At 38.3% G+C, this 22,415-nt stretch overlaps 2 protein-coding genes across 5 annotated transcripts; both read left to right on the top strand.

Moving 5' to 3' along the window:
• Positions 1–8,185: 8,185 nt before the first annotated feature.
• Positions 8,186–14,230, top strand: LOC100703315 (L-amino-acid oxidase). Of its 4 annotated transcripts, none has more exons than XM_019354444.2 (9): positions 8,186–8,404; positions 8,585–8,698; positions 9,016–9,067; positions 9,646–9,869; positions 10,847–10,959; positions 11,104–11,305; positions 11,768–11,836; positions 12,239–12,375; positions 13,124–14,230. In XM_019354444.2, exons 3-9 carry the CDS (start codon positions 9,043–9,045, stop codon positions 13,929–13,931), a joined length of 1,578 nt encoding a protein of 525 aa, XP_019209989.1. In that variant the 5' UTR covers positions 8,186–8,404; positions 8,585–8,698; positions 9,016–9,042; the 3' UTR covers positions 13,932–14,230. The 4 variants fall into 4 exon arrangements, with proteins under 4 accessions (XP_019209989.1, XP_019209990.1, XP_005465555.1 ...); XM_019354445.2 differs by having other exon boundaries at positions 8,187–8,314; XM_005465498.4 differs by lacking the exon at positions 8,186–8,404 and having other exon boundaries at positions 8,567–8,698.
• A 275-nt stretch (positions 14,231–14,505) lies between these two features.
• Positions 14,506–20,826, top strand: LOC100703044 (L-amino-acid oxidase). The gene is made up of 8 exons (XM_005465497.4): positions 14,506–14,600; positions 15,218–15,277; positions 15,838–16,067; positions 17,019–17,131; positions 17,235–17,439; positions 18,113–18,181; positions 18,298–18,434; positions 19,045–20,826. Exons 2-8 carry the CDS (start codon positions 15,247–15,249, stop codon positions 19,844–19,846), a joined length of 1,587 nt encoding a protein of 528 aa, XP_005465554.1. The 5' UTR covers positions 14,506–14,600; positions 15,218–15,246; the 3' UTR covers positions 19,847–20,826.
• The last annotated feature ends 1,589 nt before the right edge of the window (positions 20,827–22,415 follow it).

Here is a 22,415-nt window from a genome sequence, read left to right as displayed (position 1 = left end):
GTGCAGGCAGGCAGGAAGAGAGGACCCAAAATGCAGGACTCAAGGAGGCAGAAGTAGCTCAAAATACTCAGCTTTATTGCTGGAAAGAAACTGAACAAAAAATAAATGAACTAAACTGGGAACACAGAACAAACTAAACAGGCAGGCTGGCAAACAGAGCACACAGTGAAAGTGAGGGTACGATGCGACAGCGAACAGGGGAAGACGCAGACACTAAACAATACAAGAGGTGAACAGAGCAAAGAGGAAACAGCTGGAAGACACGGCTGACGAGACGGGGAGAGCACATAGCTGAATGCACTAACATAAGGCACAGACCTACAAAGTAAAACAGGAAGTACACGACAGACAGAGATCCAGAGATCCAACTGACACAGACTCATGAGCAGACATAATGACATCATAGACAGACAGAGGGAACAAAGAAAAGAGAGACCAGGGCAGGCACAGAACAGAAACCTAACAAATGGCAAATCTCAATGGAAAACACAATCAGAATAAACAAGATCATAATAAAGAAACACAAAACACCAGACTCAGGACCACGACAGTTAAAAAGTATATCAGTGCCAGCTACAAGGAGCCTCACCATACATCCCCTAAGGAGGCCCTGCACACCAGCATGGAGGCATACCTGAGTGTCCTGATATGAAGTTTGAGCTATCTCTGAAGTCATGGACTACTTTGATGTTGTTACGGCCCTAGCAGGGCCTCCTCCTAAAGGTGCCTGTGTGGGAGTGTCCTTCAATTGCTTCTGCCTAAAGTTTCCCTTTTACACAGCTGACTCTCGTCAGTAATTAAAAGTATTTAAGCCCAGGGAAAGGTGAGCTCTGGGCCAGAGTGCCATTAGTGTGGTTGCAGCTAGTGAGCTGCTCTCTTTTTGACTTACTTTTTACTGTATTGACCAACGCTTGAGTTTTGTTTGTTTTCCTTAAATGGTGATAGCGGCTTGTCCGTCTCTTTTAGTTGAGCTACTTTAATAAAACTCTTTAATTTAACCCTTTTGCCTCCTCGACTCCTTTTTTCTGACCTGGACACTTTTTGTTACTTCCCCTCACCGCCTAGACCCCTCAGGGGAACGTAACAATGTACTGAGACTACCTGGTTCCACTAAAGTAAAACCCACAGGGGACTTTTTTTTTTTAGACTGCTTATACTGGAAAAATAGGACATTCCTGCAAAGCATGATGGGACAGAAACATTTGTGTGCACATGCTTAACAAGAAAAGTGAAGAAGACAGGATGTGTGAATGATTTCAGTGAGCATAAAATAATCGGTTTATTGTTCTGAAACAGAAAATTGTAACATTTTAGAGCATGTTGTATCTAAACAGGTTGTACTTACTTCAAACTTAATGTTTGATTATAATGTTTTATGAACAGCATATAGCAGAATTAGAATAGAAGAATTTTATTATCCATTCATAAACAAAGTGGTTTTAACTCAAAATATATGTTTGAGGAAGAAATAGAACAACAACATCATGCTGTTCAGTTGATGACCACAGATCATCACATAGTGAAGAAGCTTCTCCTATGCTGCCATCTAGTGTTTACTGCTGACATTGCTGCAGATGATGAGGAGAATTTACGAAATTGTTTAGCGCAACAGGAAAATGCCACATCATCTGCATACTTCTCTTTAAAACTCCAGCATCTGTGCGTGTCTGGCTGATCAAGTTTGTAGATACTTACACAGCTGTTGGAAAAGTTTGTTGCTGAACTGCAGAGCTCCTTCAGTGACAGACTGCTGCATCCTAGATACATGATGGAGCATTTCTGCAGGTCCTTCCTCCCTGCAGCTGTCAGACTGTACAATCAAAACTGCTCTCAACAAACATAGATGTTGACATCAGCACTGTAACTTGCAACAACTACTACTGTTGCACTTAATTTTTCTCAGTTTATAACTAACTTATTGGAAGTTACATGTCTACTTTTTAATGCACAGGTACAAGAGACAATCTGCACTTTTCTAATTATGCTGAATATTCTTAACTATTTAAACATCTTTCAGTATCCTCTGTTTGTACACTACAACCTGGGTTTGCCACTTATCTGTACTCTAATTGTAATAACTGTACAGTACTCTGTTTTGGTAACTAATGCCCATGATGTAAATATTGATAATGAGTAGAGGTATTAAGATGTGGCACTTTATATTGGAAGGTAGACCCGACAATAATACATAGAGAAAAAAAACCCAACAATCACATGACCCCTATGAGCAAGCACTTTGGCGCCAGTGGGAAGGAAAAACTTTTAACAGGAAGAAACCTCCGGCAGAACCAGGCTCAGGGAGGGGCGGCCATCTGCTGCGACCGGTTGGGGTGAGAGAAGGAAAACAGGATAAAAACATGCTGTGGAAGAGAGACAGAGGTTAATAACAGATATGATTCAATGCAGAGAGGTCTATTAACACATAGTGAGTGAGAAAGGTGACTGATGAAGAAACACAAGGCATCATGGGAGTTCCCCTGCAGCTTACACCTATTGCAACATAACTAAAGAAGGATTCAGGGTCATGTGATCCAGCCCTAACTATAACTAAGATGGGGCCTGATTATTTAATGTGAGGAGCAGAATTTTGAATTCAATTCTGGATTTAACAGGAAGCCAATGAAGGGAAGCCAATACTTGAGAAATATGCTCTCTCTTTCTAGTCCCTGTCAGTACTCTTGCTGCAACATTTGGTTCAATGGAAAGCTTCTCAGTGAGTTTTAAGGCCAAAGTAATGCCAACCAGAGTAAGATACTGTATCATTCTACGTTTTTCAGGGCAAAGTACAATAACCTCAGTTTTATCCAAATTTAGAAACAGAATCCAGGTCTTTTTTAGCTTTATTTGACAAACACTGTGAAGAAAAGACAGGAAACCTGGGCCACCCGCTTTCATCGGGATGGTACGTAGTTGCAGTTTGGATTGTGTGCATTGGAGGTTGATGCTTCAGTGGATTAAATATTTTCCACAGTGGTTTTCTGCAGAGCTTGGAGGGTGGGTGAACACCTGGGGCTCTTTGTTGTGTTTCGTCAAACATTTTTGCACTGTAGTAGGGCAGAAACCTCTTGTATGCTTGGCTCTCTCCTGATTAGCAATGCCTTGTGCATAGTCTGCAGTGTTAACATAATTGGTAAGTGTCAAAGTACCATCCACATGAATCCCTTAATCTAAGGTTTCCTAGAAGGACGTTATGATGTTATTCCAGGTATCTAAGTAACTCACTGAACTTGTTTGTGCTTTCAATGTTATAGATCAACAGGGTGTAGTAGCATAAAAAAGAAAAAAAGAAACAAAAGATAGTGTGAACAAGATTTAGTTCAGGTTTAGCAGCTGGGAAAGAGAAAATAAAACTTGATTTAACAAACTGATTGACATTTTACAGAAAGCACTGTGCGTCATTTGGTCTGTAGAAAAAGGGTAGATGGCCAAAATAAATAAATAAATAAATTCTACTTGCACCAACTGCTTAGATCGTGATTTTTTTTTTCCGGATGTGCCCTTAAAGATGAAGGTGTCAAGTCAGTATGTGATTGTTTTATATCCTGTTTCTCAGACGTAAGACATGAAAATGGCTGGTCTCACAGTGGGTTTTCTTCTGTGGGTTTCAGCAAAGACAGAAGCAGCTTGTCTTAAGGCATTTCCACATAACGTGCCTAAATATAAAGGACTACTCAACAGCTAAAGAAAATATGAATTAATATATTAATTCACTGCAAATCAGTGATTTTGATTGATCCGTCATTTATATAGTTGTGTAGTGTACAACAATGGCTTCATGATTACCCGTGTTACCTGTGTATAAAGTTGTGTCTTTATTTATTGTATCAAAAACTTGCATACTGCAGTTTTGATTGTTTTTTATTTTTGGCAGAGTTAAAAATAAAAATCCTAGCTTGATCACTAATGAAACCCGTCAGAAGAAAAATGTACATCAATACATAACTATTTCAATGATATTGAAAATGGAAGTGAAAAAATGGTTTTACGGAAGATCCTGTGATCCCTAACCATCCACACCAACCACACACATAACCCAAAATGACAGTTTCATATTTTTTCGTTTTCACATGTGTAAGATATCGAAACCCTCAAAATCTCAACAGAAGAAGTTTTTAGTTTCTCAGCTTTAAGTTTAAGTTCAAGTTTAATTACTTGAAATGACTAGTCTTATTCGGAGTAGTTTTTAGCATTCAAGAATTCTCATGGTGTGTAGCACTTGGGTCCTGGGTTCAAATCCTGGCTGGGTCTTTTTGTATGGCTTTTACATGTTTTTCCCATGTCTGCATGACATCCCTCTGCAGTCTTTCTCCACGCATAAAGTTATGTTAATTAACAATTCTTCATTGAGTGTTTGCTCTACAGCCAGATGACAGCCTGTATGGACTACCCTCTGCTTTTTGCCCTATGACAACTGGATAAGTTGAGCCTGAATTGGATAAGCAGAACAAAATTGCACCCTGGTATAGGAAATTGCATATAAGTGGCACGTCACCATCCCAAGTTACCACAGTATATGTTATTATAAGTCATTAGTGACTTTTGCCTAGTTGTTTTTCCATTAAATCACCCTCCTACTGATCATAACAGTTCATCTGTATTATGTACTCACTTGATGATTTAATAATGAGATGTGACACTTCTAATCATCAAAGGAGTTTGCAAAGAAAAGCGTCTGGACTTCTTTAAGTTGCTTGAAGACGTTTCACCTCTCATCCGAGAAGCTTCTTCAGTTCTAAGGTCAAATGGCCGAGAGTCCCAGATTTAAACCCAGTGGGAGTATCCCCCCCAATGAGGGACAAAGGACCCCCTGGTGATCCTCTAATCACATGCGCCAAGGTGTGAAAGCGGGTGTGGGACCTAATCAGCCAGGGTTTCGGGTGAGCCCATTGTGAAACCTGGCCCCACCTTGTCATGTGAATTCCTGAGGTCAGATGGCCCAGGATGTGAGTGGGCGTTAAGGCGTCTGGGGAGGGAACTCAAAACTGGATTATAGATGGCAGACAGTTGGTGTCGTAAACCACCGCCTCTGTTCAAAGATGGTCGCTCACAGTGGACATAGATGGCCTCTTTCACTCCTCTTTCAAACCATCTGTCCTCTCTGTCCAATATGTGAACATTGGCATCCTCAAAAGAGTGTCCTTTATCCTTAAGATGCAGATGGACTGCTGAGTCTTGTCCTGTGGAGGTGGCTCTTCTATGTTGTGCCATGCGCTTGTGAAGTGGCTGTTTGGTCTCTCCAATGTAGAGGTCCGGGCATTCCTCGCTGCACTGTACAGCATACACCACGTTGTTCAGTCTGTGTTTTGGAGTTTTGTCTTTCGGGTGAACCAGTTTGTGTCTGAGTGTGTTGCTGGGTCTGAAGTACACTGGGATCTCGTGCTTGGAGAAAACTCTCCTGAGTTTCTCTGATACACCGGCTACATAGGGGATGACAATGTTGTTGCGTCTGTCTTTCTTATCCTCCCTCGCTGGTGTCTGATCTTCTTTTCTGTGCCTCTTTGCTGACTTTATGAACGCCCAATTAGGATAACCACATGTTTTGAGTGCTTCCTTTACATGTGTGTGTTCCTTCTTTTTCCCTTCAGGCTTGGAGGGAACATGTTCTGCCCGTGTTACACCCCTGAAAACAGGGGGAAAAGAATCACGAGAGTGATTTTGACTTGCGTCTCTCATGCAGCGTTTATTGCAGTGAAAATGAACGTTTTACATTCTGTACTGCTAAATGTCCCATGGTGGAAGAAAAACACTAAATAATAAACCAAAATACTAAAGTGCTTACTATACATATACTGGAGCAGGTTTCCTGACAAAATGGCTGACAATAGCGGCGCTTTTAGCTCCTACCGTTATCTTACTGGCCATTACACAGTACAAGACTGAGGCTCAAAACCGCCACGTATATGTGCACAAAACTGTAATATAATGCTTCTAAAGCTTACAAAACAACGAAGGATTACCTCTTAAATATCTTAACAGTATACATATTGGGAATATATCAACTTTTAAACACTTTTACCTGAAAACAGGGGGAAAAGAATCACGAGAGTGATTTTGACTTGCGTCTCTCATGCAGCGTTTATTGCAGTGAGGAGAACGCGCGAAAGCCCCCTAGTGGAGAATAGAGACACTACTAATCGATCCCAGAAAAGGCTTACTAGCCGATCACTGATGTATAGATTCCAGTTCTCTTAAGTAACATGAAAGCCATTAATATAACATGAAAAATAATGAACTCTTAACCATTTTCTTACCATATTTACATTATTTTTGTCCTTATATCAATTGATATGAATTAGTATTAAGTGAACAGTTTTATATGCAGTAGTCCTTCAACCTGTCACACCCGGTGGTGTAGGGTCAGCAAAGAGGCACAGAAAAGAAGATCAGACACCAGCGAGGGAGGATAAGAAAGACAGACGCAACAACGTTGTCATCCCCTATGTAGCCGGTGTATCAGAGAAACTCAGGAGAGTTTTCTCCAAGCACGAGATCCCAGTGTACTTCAGACCCAGCAACACACTCAGACACAAACTGGTTCACCCGAAAGACAAAACTCCAAAACACAGACTGAACAACGTGGTGTATGCTGTACAGTGCAGCGAGGAATGCCCAGACCTCTACATTGGAGAGACCAAACAGCCACTTCACAAGCGCATGGCACAACATAGAAGAGCCACCTCCACAGGACAAGACTCAGCAGTCCATCTGCATCTTAAGGATAAAGGACACTCTTTCGAGGATGCCAATGTTCACATATTGGACAGAGAGGACAGATGGTTTGAAAGAGGAGTGAAAGAGGCCATCTATGTCCACTGTGAGCGACCATCTTTGAACAGAGGCGGTGGTTTACGACACCAACTGTCTGCCATCTATAATCCAGTTTTGAGTTCCCTCCCCAGACGCCTTAACGCCCACTCACATCCTGGGCCATCTGACCTCAGGAATTCACATGACAAGGTGGGGCCAGGTTTCACAATGGGCTCACCCGAAACCCTGGCTGATTAGGTCCCACACCCGCTTTCACACCTTGGCGCATGTGATTAGAGGATCACCAGGGGGTCCTTTGTCCCTCATTGGGGGGGATACTCCCACTGGGTTTAAATCTGGGACTCTCGGCCATTTGACCTTAGAACTGAAGAAGCTTCTCGGATGAGAGGTGAAACGTCTTCAAGCAACTTAAAGAAGTCCAGACGCTTTTCTTTGCAAACTCCTTTGACTACGATGACCTGGATGACTGAGAACCTTCACAGACATGACACTTCTAATCTTTGTTCCCTGTGCAATACCTGCAAAGTGTGACTGCTAATATATCTCCTGATTGAGCTTTTAGAGGGCCAGGACTGACTCAAAGGTCACGATACATACTGTGTGTGTTCAAGAGCTGACACAGCTCAGAAAGCTCTGTTGTCACAGTTAGTAGTTTCGAAAAGTAAGATCATCTGGTTTGTATTTGGTACATGTACAATGTAAGAACATAAAAGTGCTTACACCACCACACTGTGGAGGCTAACTTTTGTTTGAGATTAAAAAAAAACATGTCCTCCATCAGCTAAAATACATTTTGGTGCTGGTGCATGATTTAGGAATGGAGCGGAGTTCAGGACATAAATTTCAATAAGCACACTGTCTGAATGAAACAACTATGGTTTGCAACTAGTTTTGGCCATCATCCAAAACTCCAGTTTTACTAATTTTGGGGTTGATTTGTTGTTCCACTGGATGCTTTCTTATAAGCTTTATATCAAAGTTCAGGTAAAACACGCCCGCTATTTAGTCTTGTTTATAAGTATAGTAAGTAGGTAATGTGTCCTGCATTAACCAAATTCCTTTTTCGTATGGTAATAAAGTTTAGATGGTCCTCTGTTTTATGCATCCTCTACTTTTTATTGCAACCTGATGCCCTTTTTTGTGGAGCATTTCTAGTTTTTTTAGTTTATTTGGGTGATATCTTTTCAATAATCTTTATTTTGTAAGTCTGCCTTCAAATCTCACCATAAAAGAAAATTCCCTTTGAAAATTCCACTGGAAATTACAAAATGGTGCAGCAATAAAAATATACTTGTCACACCTTCATCTGGAAACCACAGCACATGTGACACAGTGAATGACAAGCATATGGTTAGCAAATAAAATCCAGGATTAAACAATCAAAGAAATATAGGTTTGCTTTACTTTCACTTCATTTGTGGCACAGTTCTTTTGACTTTAAATGACCATTGACCTGATGGATGATTGTTGACTCGATGACTTGATCTAACCAGTTTGTCAAGCCCAACTGATTCGTGTCTGGATGTTTTTCACAGCAGTCAAATAGGTAAACGTTTCCATATGAATGAAAGCACATAAGATGCTCGTTCACCTTAAGTGACTCCAACTGCACATGTGATGTTGATGCTCCTAACAGGTAAGAATTTATTATACTTACTTGATAGAGTCATGAGTCATCTGACTCAAATTCAGAGATGAATTGCGAGATGTGCTATTTACAAAATCTTTCTGAGGTTGTCAGTTAAAAAGTCCATTATTTAGAAATTCAACGGAAGGGAGGTCCCATAAATCAGAGTCCTCTGCTTCTCCTGAACAGAATCTCTCATCTCCACCAAGTGACGCACACTCCGCAGTTAGAGCACAAGTGCTTGACTGGACCAGGTGCATCCAGGAGAGGGCTGATATCCCAGCAGGATCCTGCCCCTGTAAGGTAGGTAGACACACCCACACACCGCAGCAAGCACACTGATGAAAAGGAAGAGCGAGAGAAAACAAAGTGGAGGGAGGAAAATTGCTGCAACGCACTTGAGGACTGTGACAGATAAATACATAGATAGGTAGATGACATTTGCTTAAATCAAATTCAGATATTGAAGCTATTATGCATTGTTTCAGGGGACAGCAGGGGATTAGGTGGGGGAATGCTTTATTTCATTTGAAAGAGAACTCAGTACTTTCCAAGACTGAAAGTAATGCTACAAGCTGTCATGGTGTGTTTTTCTCTTCCTCTTCTGTCTTTTCAAATAGCGTAAGAACATAGCAACAATAACTAAGATGGATAAAGTCCAACGGAAATTATGTGAGTACTAAATTAACCCCACGATTTTTTTTCCCTTTATTGTTTCATTTCATTTGAATTCATTGCGATCGCTTACCTGACTGAGGCTGTGGCTGCTGAACAGCAGGAAACCTGTTTTGTTAGGCAGTTGTGAATCCCGGTATCTGTCTTGTAAAAGTAAATATGTTTGAAAGTACAATACTCAATCAGCTGAAAGTGCACATTTCCTTTCTTCAGTTCCTCAAACACATTCCTGTCTGCGGTAATGATTGAAAAGTATTCTACTTCTGCTTTTTTATCGGTTTCATTCACAATAATCACTCCATTATTACTTCAGCAGAAGTCAGTTTCTTTTTCTGGACTTTCTGTGAAACCCATGTGACACTGTGACAGGAGGAACCTTACCCATTCTTTTGGGGCAAAAAATGGTTACTCTAGCCTACTGACATAATGAGACAATGTCTGTGATGCAATCAAATAGTTACTCAACTAGACTTTGAGTCAATAGGATTTAGCAATTTTGTCTGTTGCTTAAAAAATTGCTTTCCTCTTATTTTGAAAGAAGGAAAGAAATATTTTACCTTTCACTGTGTTTCCAGGTGCTGTCACTGTGTTGCTGTTCACTGTGTACCACAGTCACACAGCAGCTGCCAGGCTGAAGGAACATCTGGCTGATTGTCTGGAGGACAAAGACTATAATGAACTGCTCCAGACAGCAAAGACTGGTCTTCCACACATAAATACATCTCATCATGTTGTTATTGTTGGAGCTGGAATGGCTGGGCTGACAGCTGCCAAGTTACTGCAAGATGCAGGACACAAGGTACATGTATCACGCATATATCCTAATAATAAGAATCATTTAATGTAATGGCAATCTAAATGCAATGTTAACTGTCAAATCAAAGATATTTCTGAAGATTTACAACCTGTAAGAAAACAAAAAAGTGCAAGTTATGTTTTTCTAACAGTGTAAAATTATAACATTTTAAAAACATTTTAAAATGCCATAAGTTTACACTTTAAAAACACAGTTACCTTTATGGGAATTTTGGTATCATGATTCTTTACTTCCCCATTTTCTTTTTTCTGTACTATTTCCATGAGATTCACAGCAAAGTTTCTCATCAAAAACAATGCCCACAACACCCATCCATGGCTCACCACAACTGTCAGTGTCAAAGCCTTCATATAACATTGGGCACTTCAATTCTCCATCGTTTTTCTAATTTTTTGGATGAAGTAATAGTTCATTAGTTGCTAGTGTTCTACTCAGGAGGAGCAAAAGCAGCCTTTGTTTTTAAGTGTTGCATAAAACTTGGTACTTGTAGTAAAACTTAAAAAATAAAGTAGATCAATAAAGAATAAATGGCAAGTAATAAAACAAACATTAACATGTGTAGTTAGAATAGTGGCTACAAAGACGACTGTATTATCAGTATGATTAATATAATAGAAGCAATGGCACATAACAAGTAGCAAAAACATTAACAATAGTTCCCTAAAAGTTGATTCTGTTCATCTGGACGTAGCGTTTAGTGGGAGAAACATTTCGTCACTCATCCAAGTGACTTCTTCAGTCTCAGCTGACTGCAGGTTTGCCCAATCTTATAAACAGAATCAACCAGGAACTTTCATCTGTTACGAAATGTGTAAACATTTACTTAACCGATAAAAAATATGCATAACAATCATGAGAGTCCATCTTAAAGTCCATCTGTTATTATGGATAATTTGCATAACAGTCATTATTCTAGTGGCACTATGGTGTTTCTAATTCTAATTCATGTGGTTGTCAAGGTAACTGTTGTAGAAGCAAGTGGCCGCATTGGTGGACGGGTTGAAACCTACAGAAATGAAAAAGATGGGTGGTATGCTGAACTGGGGGCCATGAGGATCCCAAGTTTTCACCGGTAAGTTTTAACTATACAGATTAAGTCCACTGAAGGCTTGCATTAAATCAAAAGGAAAACCTCGCAAACATGTGTTTTCCTTATCTTTAACATCGGGGATCATATATATCTAACTCTACTGCCACTGACCTTGTCTTCCTACAGAATTGTGCAATGGTTTGCTGACGACCTAGGGGTCAAATTGAATGAATTCATCATGGATAACCCTAACACCTTTTACCATGTTAATGGAAAGCGGAAAAGAACATTTGCAGCACAAGCAAATCCCGATGTACTTGGGTACAATGTGTGGCCAAGTGAAAAAGGGAAGTCAGCAGATGAACTCCTTCAACAAGCTTTACAGAAGGTGAGAAAAAAGGAAGAGAGTCAAACCTCTCTGGCATAAAAGAGTTGGATAGAGAAACATGCAGTAGCTAATTCCTCCAGTTATTTAATTTGCAACCTTTGCAAAAATGGAAACCTTTGGTTCCATTTTTACAAAGATCATTATTGACCACATAACTCGTCACTGACCACTAGCACAAAAAAAGGGAATCTTAGAGTGGTTAGTGATACATGAACATGTATGTTTCCTTGAATTTTAAACTGTTCAAAGCATTAAAGCGGTTAAACTAAATTAAGCACACTCAAATGCATTTAAACATTTTCTACTTAACACTACGTAACATGACAAATGTTTTGACAGAAGATATTCTGAAATGTCAAAGCAAGAAATTAAAATTGATTTCATTGTAAAAGGAATCAATGCAGTAAGTAAGGTTCTGGACTTTTTCCATATAAGCAACTGTTCTTTCTCCTTTTTTGGTAGGTAAAGGATGAGGTGGAGGCTCATGGCTGCTGGGCTGCACTAAAAAAATATGACCATTATTCCGTGAAGGTATAAATCATAATGAGATAATGAATTGTAAAATGAGAACAGTCCTGGTTGACTAAATGAATCATGAGGATACATTCTGAGGAATCAGAGTACCTGCATTGGCATTTCTAAATGTTAATCATTGAAATGATTGCCACATTTTATTACAAATAAGGGTATATGGATAACATAAACTAGTAAAAACACATTAGTAAATATTTATTTTAATAAAAAAATACTTACATCATTTTACTTTTTAACCATGAATCACAAAACTGAAAGAGGTGGTTGTAATTGTTACAGCACAAATGTGTGTCAGTGTTTGGACACTGATCTTTGCAAGTATAACTAGCAAAAACATTTAATCAGATGATATTAATGTACATCCTGAGTTCACAAAATGTAATTGTTTGTTGCAAATAGGAGTACCTGAAAGAAGAAGGAGATCTGAGCCCCGAAGCAATGAGAATGATTGGAGAACTGCTCAACGAACAGAGTCTTATGTACACTGCACTTAGTGAGATGATCTATGACCAAACTGACATCAGTGACAGCACCAAGTAAGCCCTGACAACTCCTCAAACCTTCTTCATGTTTACATTTATGTGTAAAAATATAATTAAAATGTCTTTATTATCACCCAAGTAGAGCTTACAACAAAATTAAGAGTGCTTCTCTACCATTTGGTCACAAAAAGAGACACATGCACACATGATTAATCCAAGCAAAAACTAATTTAATGATATATAATAGCTTAAATGTGCTTTTTAATCATTCGAGCCATTTAACGTAGCAGCAAAGGCTTCAAATATAAAATATATGTTATGTGTCTGCAAACAGCAACTGCAATTGTTCATGTCTTTATGTCAAATATAAAAAAGTATCTATGAGTTTTCAGTGCAAGCAAGCAAATCAATAAACAATGGTAACATCCAGAAAACACAGAGCAGTTTAACAGTCATTTGGAACGACTTGTTTTGACATATCCTGCTCTTTTTATGTAAGCGCTTCACTATGTTTATCGTGAGGGCCTTACCTTTGCCGCAAGGTATAGAGCACTTATCATCACAAAGCACGACACTATAGCATTGTGATGACTGAACTTGTTAGAACATGCTGCAGAAGAGATGCAAACATTTAACGTGATCCAACACCTACACACACGCAATGAAGTGTTTGCTTCTGCCTGCTCTGAACAGTTCATTAGAACCTAAAAATGGAATTGTAGAAACTGTACATGTAAATAATTTTCTACAGATATTAACTGCAATAATAATAAAATGTTATTTTTATGTCTCTTTTTTATAGGTACTTTGAAGTGATTGGTGGGTCTGATCTTCTCCCCAAAGCTTTTCTTACTGTCCTTGATATCCCTATTCTCCTGAACTCTAGAGTCAAGCGTATCAGTCGCTCACACAAAGGAGTCATTGTATCATACCAAACCGGACAACAGTCCTCTCATACTGATCTTCAGGCTGATGTTGTCCTAGTAACAACCACAACAAAAGCAGCTCTTTTTATGGATTTTATCCCGCCTCTGTCCCCCAAAAAGATGGAGGCACTGAGGGCTGTCCATTATGACAGCTCAACTAAAATCCTCCTCACTTTTAACAACAAGTTCTGGGAGAACGATGGTATCCAAGGAGGAAAGAGCATCACAGACGGGCCTACTCGTTTCATCTACTATCCCGGGCACAGTTTCCAAAAAAACAAGACCATCGGTGTCCTCCTGGCATCCTACACCTGGGGTGATGATTCACTACTCTTTCTAGGAGCAAGTGATGAAGCCCTCAAAGAGCTGGCTCTGAGCGATTTGGCAAAGATTCACGGTGATCAGGTCTGGGATTTCTGCACTGGGGTGGTGGTGAAAAAGTGGAGCATGGATCCTTACAGCCTTGGTGCCTTCGCTCTGTTCACACCCTACCAACACTTAGAGTATGCTAAGGAGCTCTTTAAAAGTGAAGGCAGGGTCCACTTTGCTGGTGAACACACAGCCTTCCCTCATGCTTGGATTGAGACGTCCATGAAATCTGCAATAAGGGCAGCGAAAAACATTAACAGAGCTGTGCTGCTGAAATCGGAGTCAGCTAAATGTCGAAAAAGAGATGAACTCTAGGGTCTGACATATTTAGTCTTTGACAATCTTCAAAAGAAGGATCCTTAAACCACTTATCTACTTATTACAAGCCAATCGAATTAGCTAAGTGACAATACTAAATATTATTGTTTCAGAGTTTACAGCTTTTTATCCTTTTGTTAATTGATCTCTTTTTTTGTGCTGTACTACTCACTTTTAATATAAAAGGCCTTGGTAAATTAGTGGTGATAGAGATATATTATTAAAAATTGTATATGTATCAAAGACTTTTTGTGATGTAGCATTTTCACACAATAAAGTGGCAATGTTACACAAAGTTAATGTCTATAGTCTCATTCTTTTCTTTGTAATAATCAAACCTGCTCAAAGATATACGTCCTGCATGTGGTGCCACTGAAAACATGTGACTTCTGGAAAGACGTTTGTTTAGCAAATGACAGAATGATAAAAGATTTAAAGGAAGTTACATTTTTCTCATCATAGGACCCAAACAGTGGTTGTATATCATCTGACCGCATGAGACAGGGAAAAACTGAAACCAAAACTGAAGCCTCATTTTCAAAAGAGGCGGGGCAAGCCTGTCCTGTAGGATGGGGCAGTCAGGTGAGTAGTATAAACAGGAATGAACTGAAGTGAACGGCAAGGAGGAGACACGAGTTACATCGGATTAGCAAGTTCTTTTAAACGGTAATATAGTTTTATGTCTGCTTGGTAAAAATAATACTTGTATTATATGTGTGTAGGTTTTTCATATTTTTTATGCTTTTTAAAAGATGATTACAAATGACTTTCTAGACTTTTTTTTATTACAAAGTAAAACAAAATGTTTATAGATTAGATAAATGCAGCACCAAATGCATCAGTTTGTATAGATAGATACAAAACAATAAAGCAGTTAGAAAAGTGAAAGTATTTGAGGAATTTTTCCAAGTTATCTGCTGCACTCCTATCTGTTCTTTCAGGATTTGAGCATGCATGTGGGTTTATGTTGATGGATATCATATAGGACACGGATAGTTGTGTTCTCCTGTCCTTAGAAAGAAAAGAGAACACAAAGTTTCTTTGTAAATAGTCTAATGAATTTTCTCTGATAACAGAATAAAAAAAATCAGCAGTATTACAAAGCACTGGCAGAAGTGAAAGTAAAACTACAGCTGCTGTGGTAAAATTTGGGGATATAAATGCTTCCTCTTTTTGAAATTCACAAATATGAAGATGAAAGATAAAGGTACTGTATGGAGATCCCAGTTTCTATTTCTCATTCTAATTCTGTTTTTCGTCTTGTTCTGTACTTGCTGCCAAAGACATAAGGAAAACCATTGAGCAAAGTGAGATGAAGCCACAATTCGCCAAGTGGAAATTTTGTGAGTAATTCTGGTGCAATCTTTAATTTTGGTCTTGAAAATGTAAAAACTCCTGTAATGTTTGTTTTTTGGGTTTTTTTTTTTAATGTGTAATGATTCTGAGCTCCAGAGCTCTTCTTGCATAGTTTGCTGTTCTTTGTTGAGTTTGTGATCATCATTAAAATGTGGATACCACTTGGTGTCCTGAAACACTTGGTGTTGACATTCTATAATCCCAGGAAGTCATATATTGTCTTATATAGTGCTTTTCTACTCTACCCGAGTACTTAAAGCTTTTTACTGGATTTACCTCATTCACCTATTCACACCGTTTCATACAAGAATATCATTCTATGCAATTTGGGAATTAGGCAACAGAAATACTTTTTTGTTTCAATTAGTTTTTTGCACATTCATCATACATTATGGCTCAAAGTTATTAGTAACTGAAATTGTAACTCCACAAACTTAAATTAACTTATATGGATTATGTAATATGTAATGTAATATAATACGTATAATATGTATGTTATATGTTATTCAGAACATAAAGTATTAAAGTTTTCTCTTTTTATCTTTAGTCCATTCAGTTGCCATCAGTGTGCTGCTGTTGGCTTTGTATCCCACTGCTGCTGTTGCCAGCATGAATGAAGAGCTGGCTAAATGTCTGGAGGATGACGATAATTATCGGCTCATGGACACAGTGAAGACTGGCCTTCCCCAGATCAAGAAGTCTCATCATGTTATTATTGTTGGGGCTGGGATAGCTGGGCTGACGGCTGCCAAGCTATTGGAAGGTGCAGGACACAAGGTACATGCAACATTTGATATGTGTATGCTAGTTATGTTGTTTGTTTTCCATCCAGTGAAGCACTGCCATCTGCAGGTTAAAAAATGTTGCAAGACAATGTTTTAATTAAAAGTAGAATACATCTGTTCCAATGATATCATTTTTATATTTAAAAGTGTTTAAAATGTAAAATCTTCCCTTACTTTTAAAAAGACAAAAACATTTAACACATTGTTTTTTATTCATGCCTAATTATTGTATCCAGTCAATGCAATTTTCTTTTATATGAAAATCATCTCCAACCCCAAAACATAGATGATTTTTAAAAATACAAGAATAGTCCACTTCACACTATGAGATTCTGGATCCAGAAGGATAAGGAGTTAGTTTGTGATATTTTCTTGAGACAATGAATTCTGATATCTCCTATTTCAAACATTTTAAATTTTGTCCGCTCTTGCAGTGGTCCGAAAGGCTCTGTTAAAAAGTTCTTGTAAATATTCTCTTTAAATATATTTTTTAAGAGCCTGCTAACAACCATACAAACTTTATCAATCACATAAGTTGTGTTTTGGGCCCTAGTAGAAGTAATTTCACGTCTGAATTTGATACAAACGTCTTTGGACTTCATGTTTCTGTAAAAACCAAAAGGTGCACCGTAGTGAAATGGCATGGATGAGGCATTTTTAAGATTCTTCTGAGATCAGAATGTGATTCGAGAGTGATCAGAGACAAGAACAAACACAATTACCTGTCAACCTTTCTCATGTTTTTTTAAGCTTTCATTTACACTGGTTATAAATAAAGTCCAAATTGCTTATGTACAACACTCCTGGATCATTACGTATGTCTAATTCTCTGGATTTATAACAATATTGTATGTTTCTAGATGTTCCAAGATAGAACAGCAAAAATATACATTTCCCACAATATTTTTGTTTATTGCTTTTACTCTTGAACCGTTGGATTAAGGTAACCATCATAGAAGCTAGTCCTCGTGTGGGAGGAAGGGTGGAGACCTACAGGGATGAAGAAAATGGCTGGTATGCTGATTTGGGTGCAATGAGGATACCAAATAACCACAAGTGAGTAAAAATAGGTCAAACATTGTCAAGTTTTGCTCTCAAAGGGCCAGTTTTTGTACTGCATTATAAAAATTAACAAGCGAATGACCTAATTCTTTAACAGGATCGTCCGCTGGTACATCAAAGAAATGGGGCTCAAGCTGAATCCATTCATCATGTATGACTCCAACACTTTTTACTTGGTTAATGAACGGAACAGGACGAGGACATACGCAGTGACAGCAAACCCCGACATCCTGAATTATACACTGCCAGAGAGGGAGAGGGGGAAATCAGCTGACCAACTGTTGTGGCAGGCTTTGCAGAAGGTATGTAAAGATGTAGGAGGAATTCATGGCACTTTTTATACAGAGTGATACCATAGCAGAGCTGTCTATTAAAAATACAACAGATTTAGCAGTTGTCCTATGAAATATTAATTTAATGCATTTATGCACTCCGTGGACCCTATGCCGTAAATGCAAGTGTTGAGTTATCCATGCAGACACATACTCCACATGGTTATCCCACTGTTACTGAAAAGTAAAGTTAACAATTTCTTGTCACTTCACACTAACAAGTAAAGGCAAAAAAAGCTCAAAAGATTTTTTTTAAGTTACTTAAAGGTTAAAATGCACAAGAAGCCAAAGAAAATGTACCATAACGACACTTTTCAAAGACCAATTAAATGCAAATCTTAGCATGTGAGCTGTTGAGTTTTTTAAGATTCAAATGGGCAATGCTTTGTCTTCATGTTTGTAGGTCTTAAATATTTGACAAAAGGTGTTGTAGGCTCCTAATGGTGTACCAGGTGTTTTACCAAGACTCAACTGGAACAGACTCCATTCCTGTAACGACTCTATTGGATGATGTGTTATAAATATGGACTGAATGCAATGCAGACATCTGTTGTCAACAAAATTGCAATACTAAATGAGCTGTGCTCTGACTTTGCATAAAGGACCACTGGAAATAACTTGTGTATGTATCTTTTCTTTCAAGGTGAGAGATGAAATTAATGCCCATGGATGCAAAGCTGCATTTAAGAAATATGATCATTATTCAGTGAAGGTAAAGTGCAGAATCATTTTCTGAAATCGTGCCTGTTATGATATTAGGTCGTTATTGGATAACATAAAAAAATAAATTTACTAAAAGACCATGTACCACCTTCTTTTTTTTTATAGGAGTACCTGAAAGAGGAAGGTGGTTTAAGTCCAGAGGCAGTGGTTATGATTGCAGAGTTACTGAATGAACAGAGCATGATGCATCTGGCTCTGACTGAGATGCTCTACGTGGAGAATGATGTCAGCGACAACACAACGTAGGATTATTAGACGTAACAAGGAAGTGATGGTAGTCATGAACAATGCAAAGAAAGAATGAACAAATCTTATTTTTGTTCTTGTTTTGTTCACAATCCTGACCCAGTACAATGTTCTAGTTGGATTTCCTCGATTGGATTTACTTATAAGCAAATTCTTAGGGAATCTCTCACAATTCCTGTTGAAAATTATACTCATATCAGCTACTCACTTAGTTTAATGTTATAAAATTCAATCACAAAGGAAGCACCCAGTTTGCTGTATATATAACATTTGAAACTAAAAACAAACAAGCTGGAAACAAATATGAGGTTATAACCATGTCTCTGTGATAAAAAACCCACCACAAAATACTACAACTGTAAAATTGAACATGATAGGGTAACATCAAAGTAAGTAAAAACAGAGAAATGTGATGGTAAATATAATTTACTTACACAGTAGAGAAATGTTCCTCTATTCCTAAATGCTGACTACTAACTAATTTCCTCTTAAATTCAACTGTTTATATCACCACTGCATAGTCCTAAGGTCTTTGTACTGATTCTGTACAAAGGCTCAGGCTGTATGACATTCACAAAGTTTTTTTGTGTTTGTTTGTTTTTTAAGGTATGATGAAATAACTGGTGGGACAGATCTCCTCCCCAAAGCGTTTCTCTCTTTCATTGATGCCCCCATTCTCTTCAACTCCAAAGTCAAATTCATCAGCCAGTCAAAAGAGGGTGTAACCGTGTCATATAGAAGAAAGGGCGAGTCAGCTTTGACATACATTACTGGTGATGCCGTCTTAGTAACAACCACAGCCAAAGCTGCCCTCTTCCTGGATTTCAAACCACCTCTCTCCATCCAGAAAATGGAGGCATTGCGGGCTGTCCACTATGAAAGCTCCACTAAAATCATTCTCACCTTCAAGAGGAAGTTCTGGGTGGACGATGGCATCCAAGGAGGAAAGAGTATCACAGACCGGCCCTCTCGTTACATCTACTACCCCAGCCACAGTTTCCCAAGAAATCAAACAATCGGTGTGCTCTTGGCTTCCTACACCTGGGCTGATGACGCCCAGTTTTTACAAGGTGCAACCGATGAAGACCTTAAAGAGCTAGCATTAAAAGATTTAGCTAAGATTCATGGTGAGCAGGTGTGGGACCTCTGCATTGGGGTGGTGGTGAAAAGGTGGGGCATTGATCCATACAGCTTGGGTGGCTTTGCTTTCTTCACGCCATACCAACACATAGAGTACGCAAAGGAGCTCTTCAGAAGTGAAGGCAGGGTCCACTTTGCTGGGGAGCACACAGCTTTCCCTCATGCTTGGATTGAGACATCTATGAAATCAGCTATTAGAGCAGCTAAAAACATCAACAATGCTGCACACGAGGAGTCGGCTAGAAATCAACATCGAAATGAGTTCTGAAATGTCAAATATGTACTGTAGGCTAAACAGTTTTACTGAAGCAATATATATCCATTTTGTGATGGGGTATTTTATTTGACAAATGTCACAAATAAGAAGCTGTTTCTAAAAGGTTTTTATTTACAGTTCTAAATGTTGTTAAATATTATTCACCCGGTTTCCAAAACAGTAAATACTGGTTTATGTTGCATTTTTGTTATCTGTTGTCTGAAATCATGTCAGGCATTTTTTACAATTCTTAACAAAATTATCGTATTTAGCGTTATGTTTTATGATAATTTCAGTCCATGTCTGTCCAATTCTGTCCAGAAATCTTGAAAAGGGGCTCATTGAATCCCTTCTTTTAAAGAAAAAGTCAGAACTGTGCAACCTGTAGTACTAGTAGCACTACTCTCTAGTGTTTTCTTTGCAGTTACATAACTTTGTAATGACATTTCAAGGCAGAGCTAACACTATGTAATACTTTCAATTTAAATGAAAAATACTTTATTTAAACCCACGGAGAAATTAAAAAGTGTGTGTTTTTTAATCATTGGAACCAGGCTGTTAAAGTGTGTGATTTATAGCACTGAAAATGTTTGTTTGAAACCAACAGCAGCAATTCTGACTTGTAACGTGCACATGTGAGGTTATCTGTTTCTTGGATCACCATTGTGGATGTGATACTGATAACAGTGCTTGTAGTACAACAAAGAAAAACAAAAACAAAACCTTGAAATATTTTTATAAACAACAGTTTGTTATTATTTCAAGCTTATCAATTAACAAATTAAAGATCAATTAAGCACACAGAAGTATTAACATTAATTAGCATTTTTAAAAATTTCCAATAAGTCTCGTTCCTCTTTTTTTTTGTAATTCTCTGCAGTTTGTTAAATGAAGCATCCACCTGTTCTCATTTTAATGTTCCACTGTGTTTACCATCTAGACAGCAGTTTTCCCTGAAGGTACTTAGCATTAAACAAGAAACAGAGAAATCATAGCATTGTTCAGTTCTGGTTACTTTTTTTGTGTCCAAATGTGATAAGACCACTCTAATTATTCTAATCTAATTACCCGACTCTGACTTAATGCTGATTTTGTTCGAATATCTGGGGGGGGGAGAGTTTCAAAAGAGGAATGTGCATCACTTCCCACCGATGCAGCAGGAAAACATGAATATCCATTTTTTTCTGAATTAATTTTCTAACATGTCAAAAATGAGCCGATGGAAAGGTTTGGGGCAAAGGCTGCTCCTCTGGTGTTACTGCTATAATGTCTAACTATGGACTCCCTGGGCGGCATCTTCAGATGTGTTTTCTGCTACTTGCAAAAACTAGAGCAAGTAACCCTGAATGTTCATTGGCACCGTCTTTTATACCCATTTTCCCTTTGCCTCCCCCTGTCTGGACATCCAATTCATATTGTGAACTTACAATTACTCGATGTCCAGCTTCACGTTATCATCCTCTGATGTTTTTTGCATATATGATTGAAAACAAACTTTAACTCTAAACTTTAAAACCACATTGATACATGTTCTTCTTTTCTATGTTGTACTTTAAAATGACATGTTTTTAATTCCGCACTTCACTTCATGGTTCACTCATTTTACTTTCACTTGAATTAGATTTCTCATCAGGTCATTCTCACATGACAATCCACATTCTTCAACATCAATCTCTATTTGATTTAAATATGGTTGTAATCTGACAAGAGCACAATCATCATAATCCAAATACTACATTAAGAGGTTAAGAACAGAGGTGACAATCAGCATCTCTCCATGCTAAGAAAGACCCTGTCAATACAATGTTTTCCTTGAGAGTGTTGATGGAGAAGTATAGAGAAGGGTAGAAGTTGTTGCAATCTTCCTTTGTGTGTCTAAAGAAATCATATGATAGTGTCCCAAGACAAGCACTCTGTGATTGCATGAGCAAGTCAGGAGTGAAAGGAAACTAGCTGAGCCTGGGGCTGGACATATGACAATGGCAGTGACAGTGGTGAGCTGTGCTGTAGGAGTTACAGATGGGTTCAAGGTGGGGATGGGATTATATAAGGGACGACTAATTATTGTTTCCAATGGTGATGGACAGGTTGAGAGGTGAGATCAGGCAGGAGATTCTATGGACTATGATGGTTGCAGACGTCACTGTGATCCATAATGACAGAAGGCACCAGGTGGAAGAGTCTGTGAGAGGTGATGCTGCCACTGGTAACATCCAATTATAGCTACACAGTATTAATTACTACTAAGGTATTAGTTTATATCAGTGTCAGATTATGAATAATGAATTAATAATTTCTCAATGAGGTTGCACAAAATGTTATTTAGAAAGCTTTTAATGGTTCATTGTATCATTTAAAAGTTTAAGTAACAAAGCATTTAAATGGACTCTAATAGATAAACAAATTATAAAATGATTTGGTTGTTTGTGAGAGAACCTTATAAAACATTTACAAATGATCACAAAACAATGAAAGTTTATGTTTTTCCTTCTTTTCATTTATGGCACAGTTCCTGTACTATGAAATGACTGTTGACCAGATGGATGATTGCTGACTTGATGCCAAGTTTCCCTTTTTTCTT

Source organism: Oreochromis niloticus, linkage group LG3, assembly GCF_001858045.2.
Source record: "Oreochromis niloticus isolate F11D_XX linkage group LG3, O_niloticus_UMD_NMBU, whole genome shotgun sequence".
NCBI classification, from domain to species: Eukaryota; Metazoa; Chordata; class Actinopteri; order Cichliformes; family Cichlidae; genus Oreochromis; species Oreochromis niloticus.
Note: the sequence above shows the minus strand (reverse complement) of the source record. Positions and strands in the feature narration are given on the sequence as shown.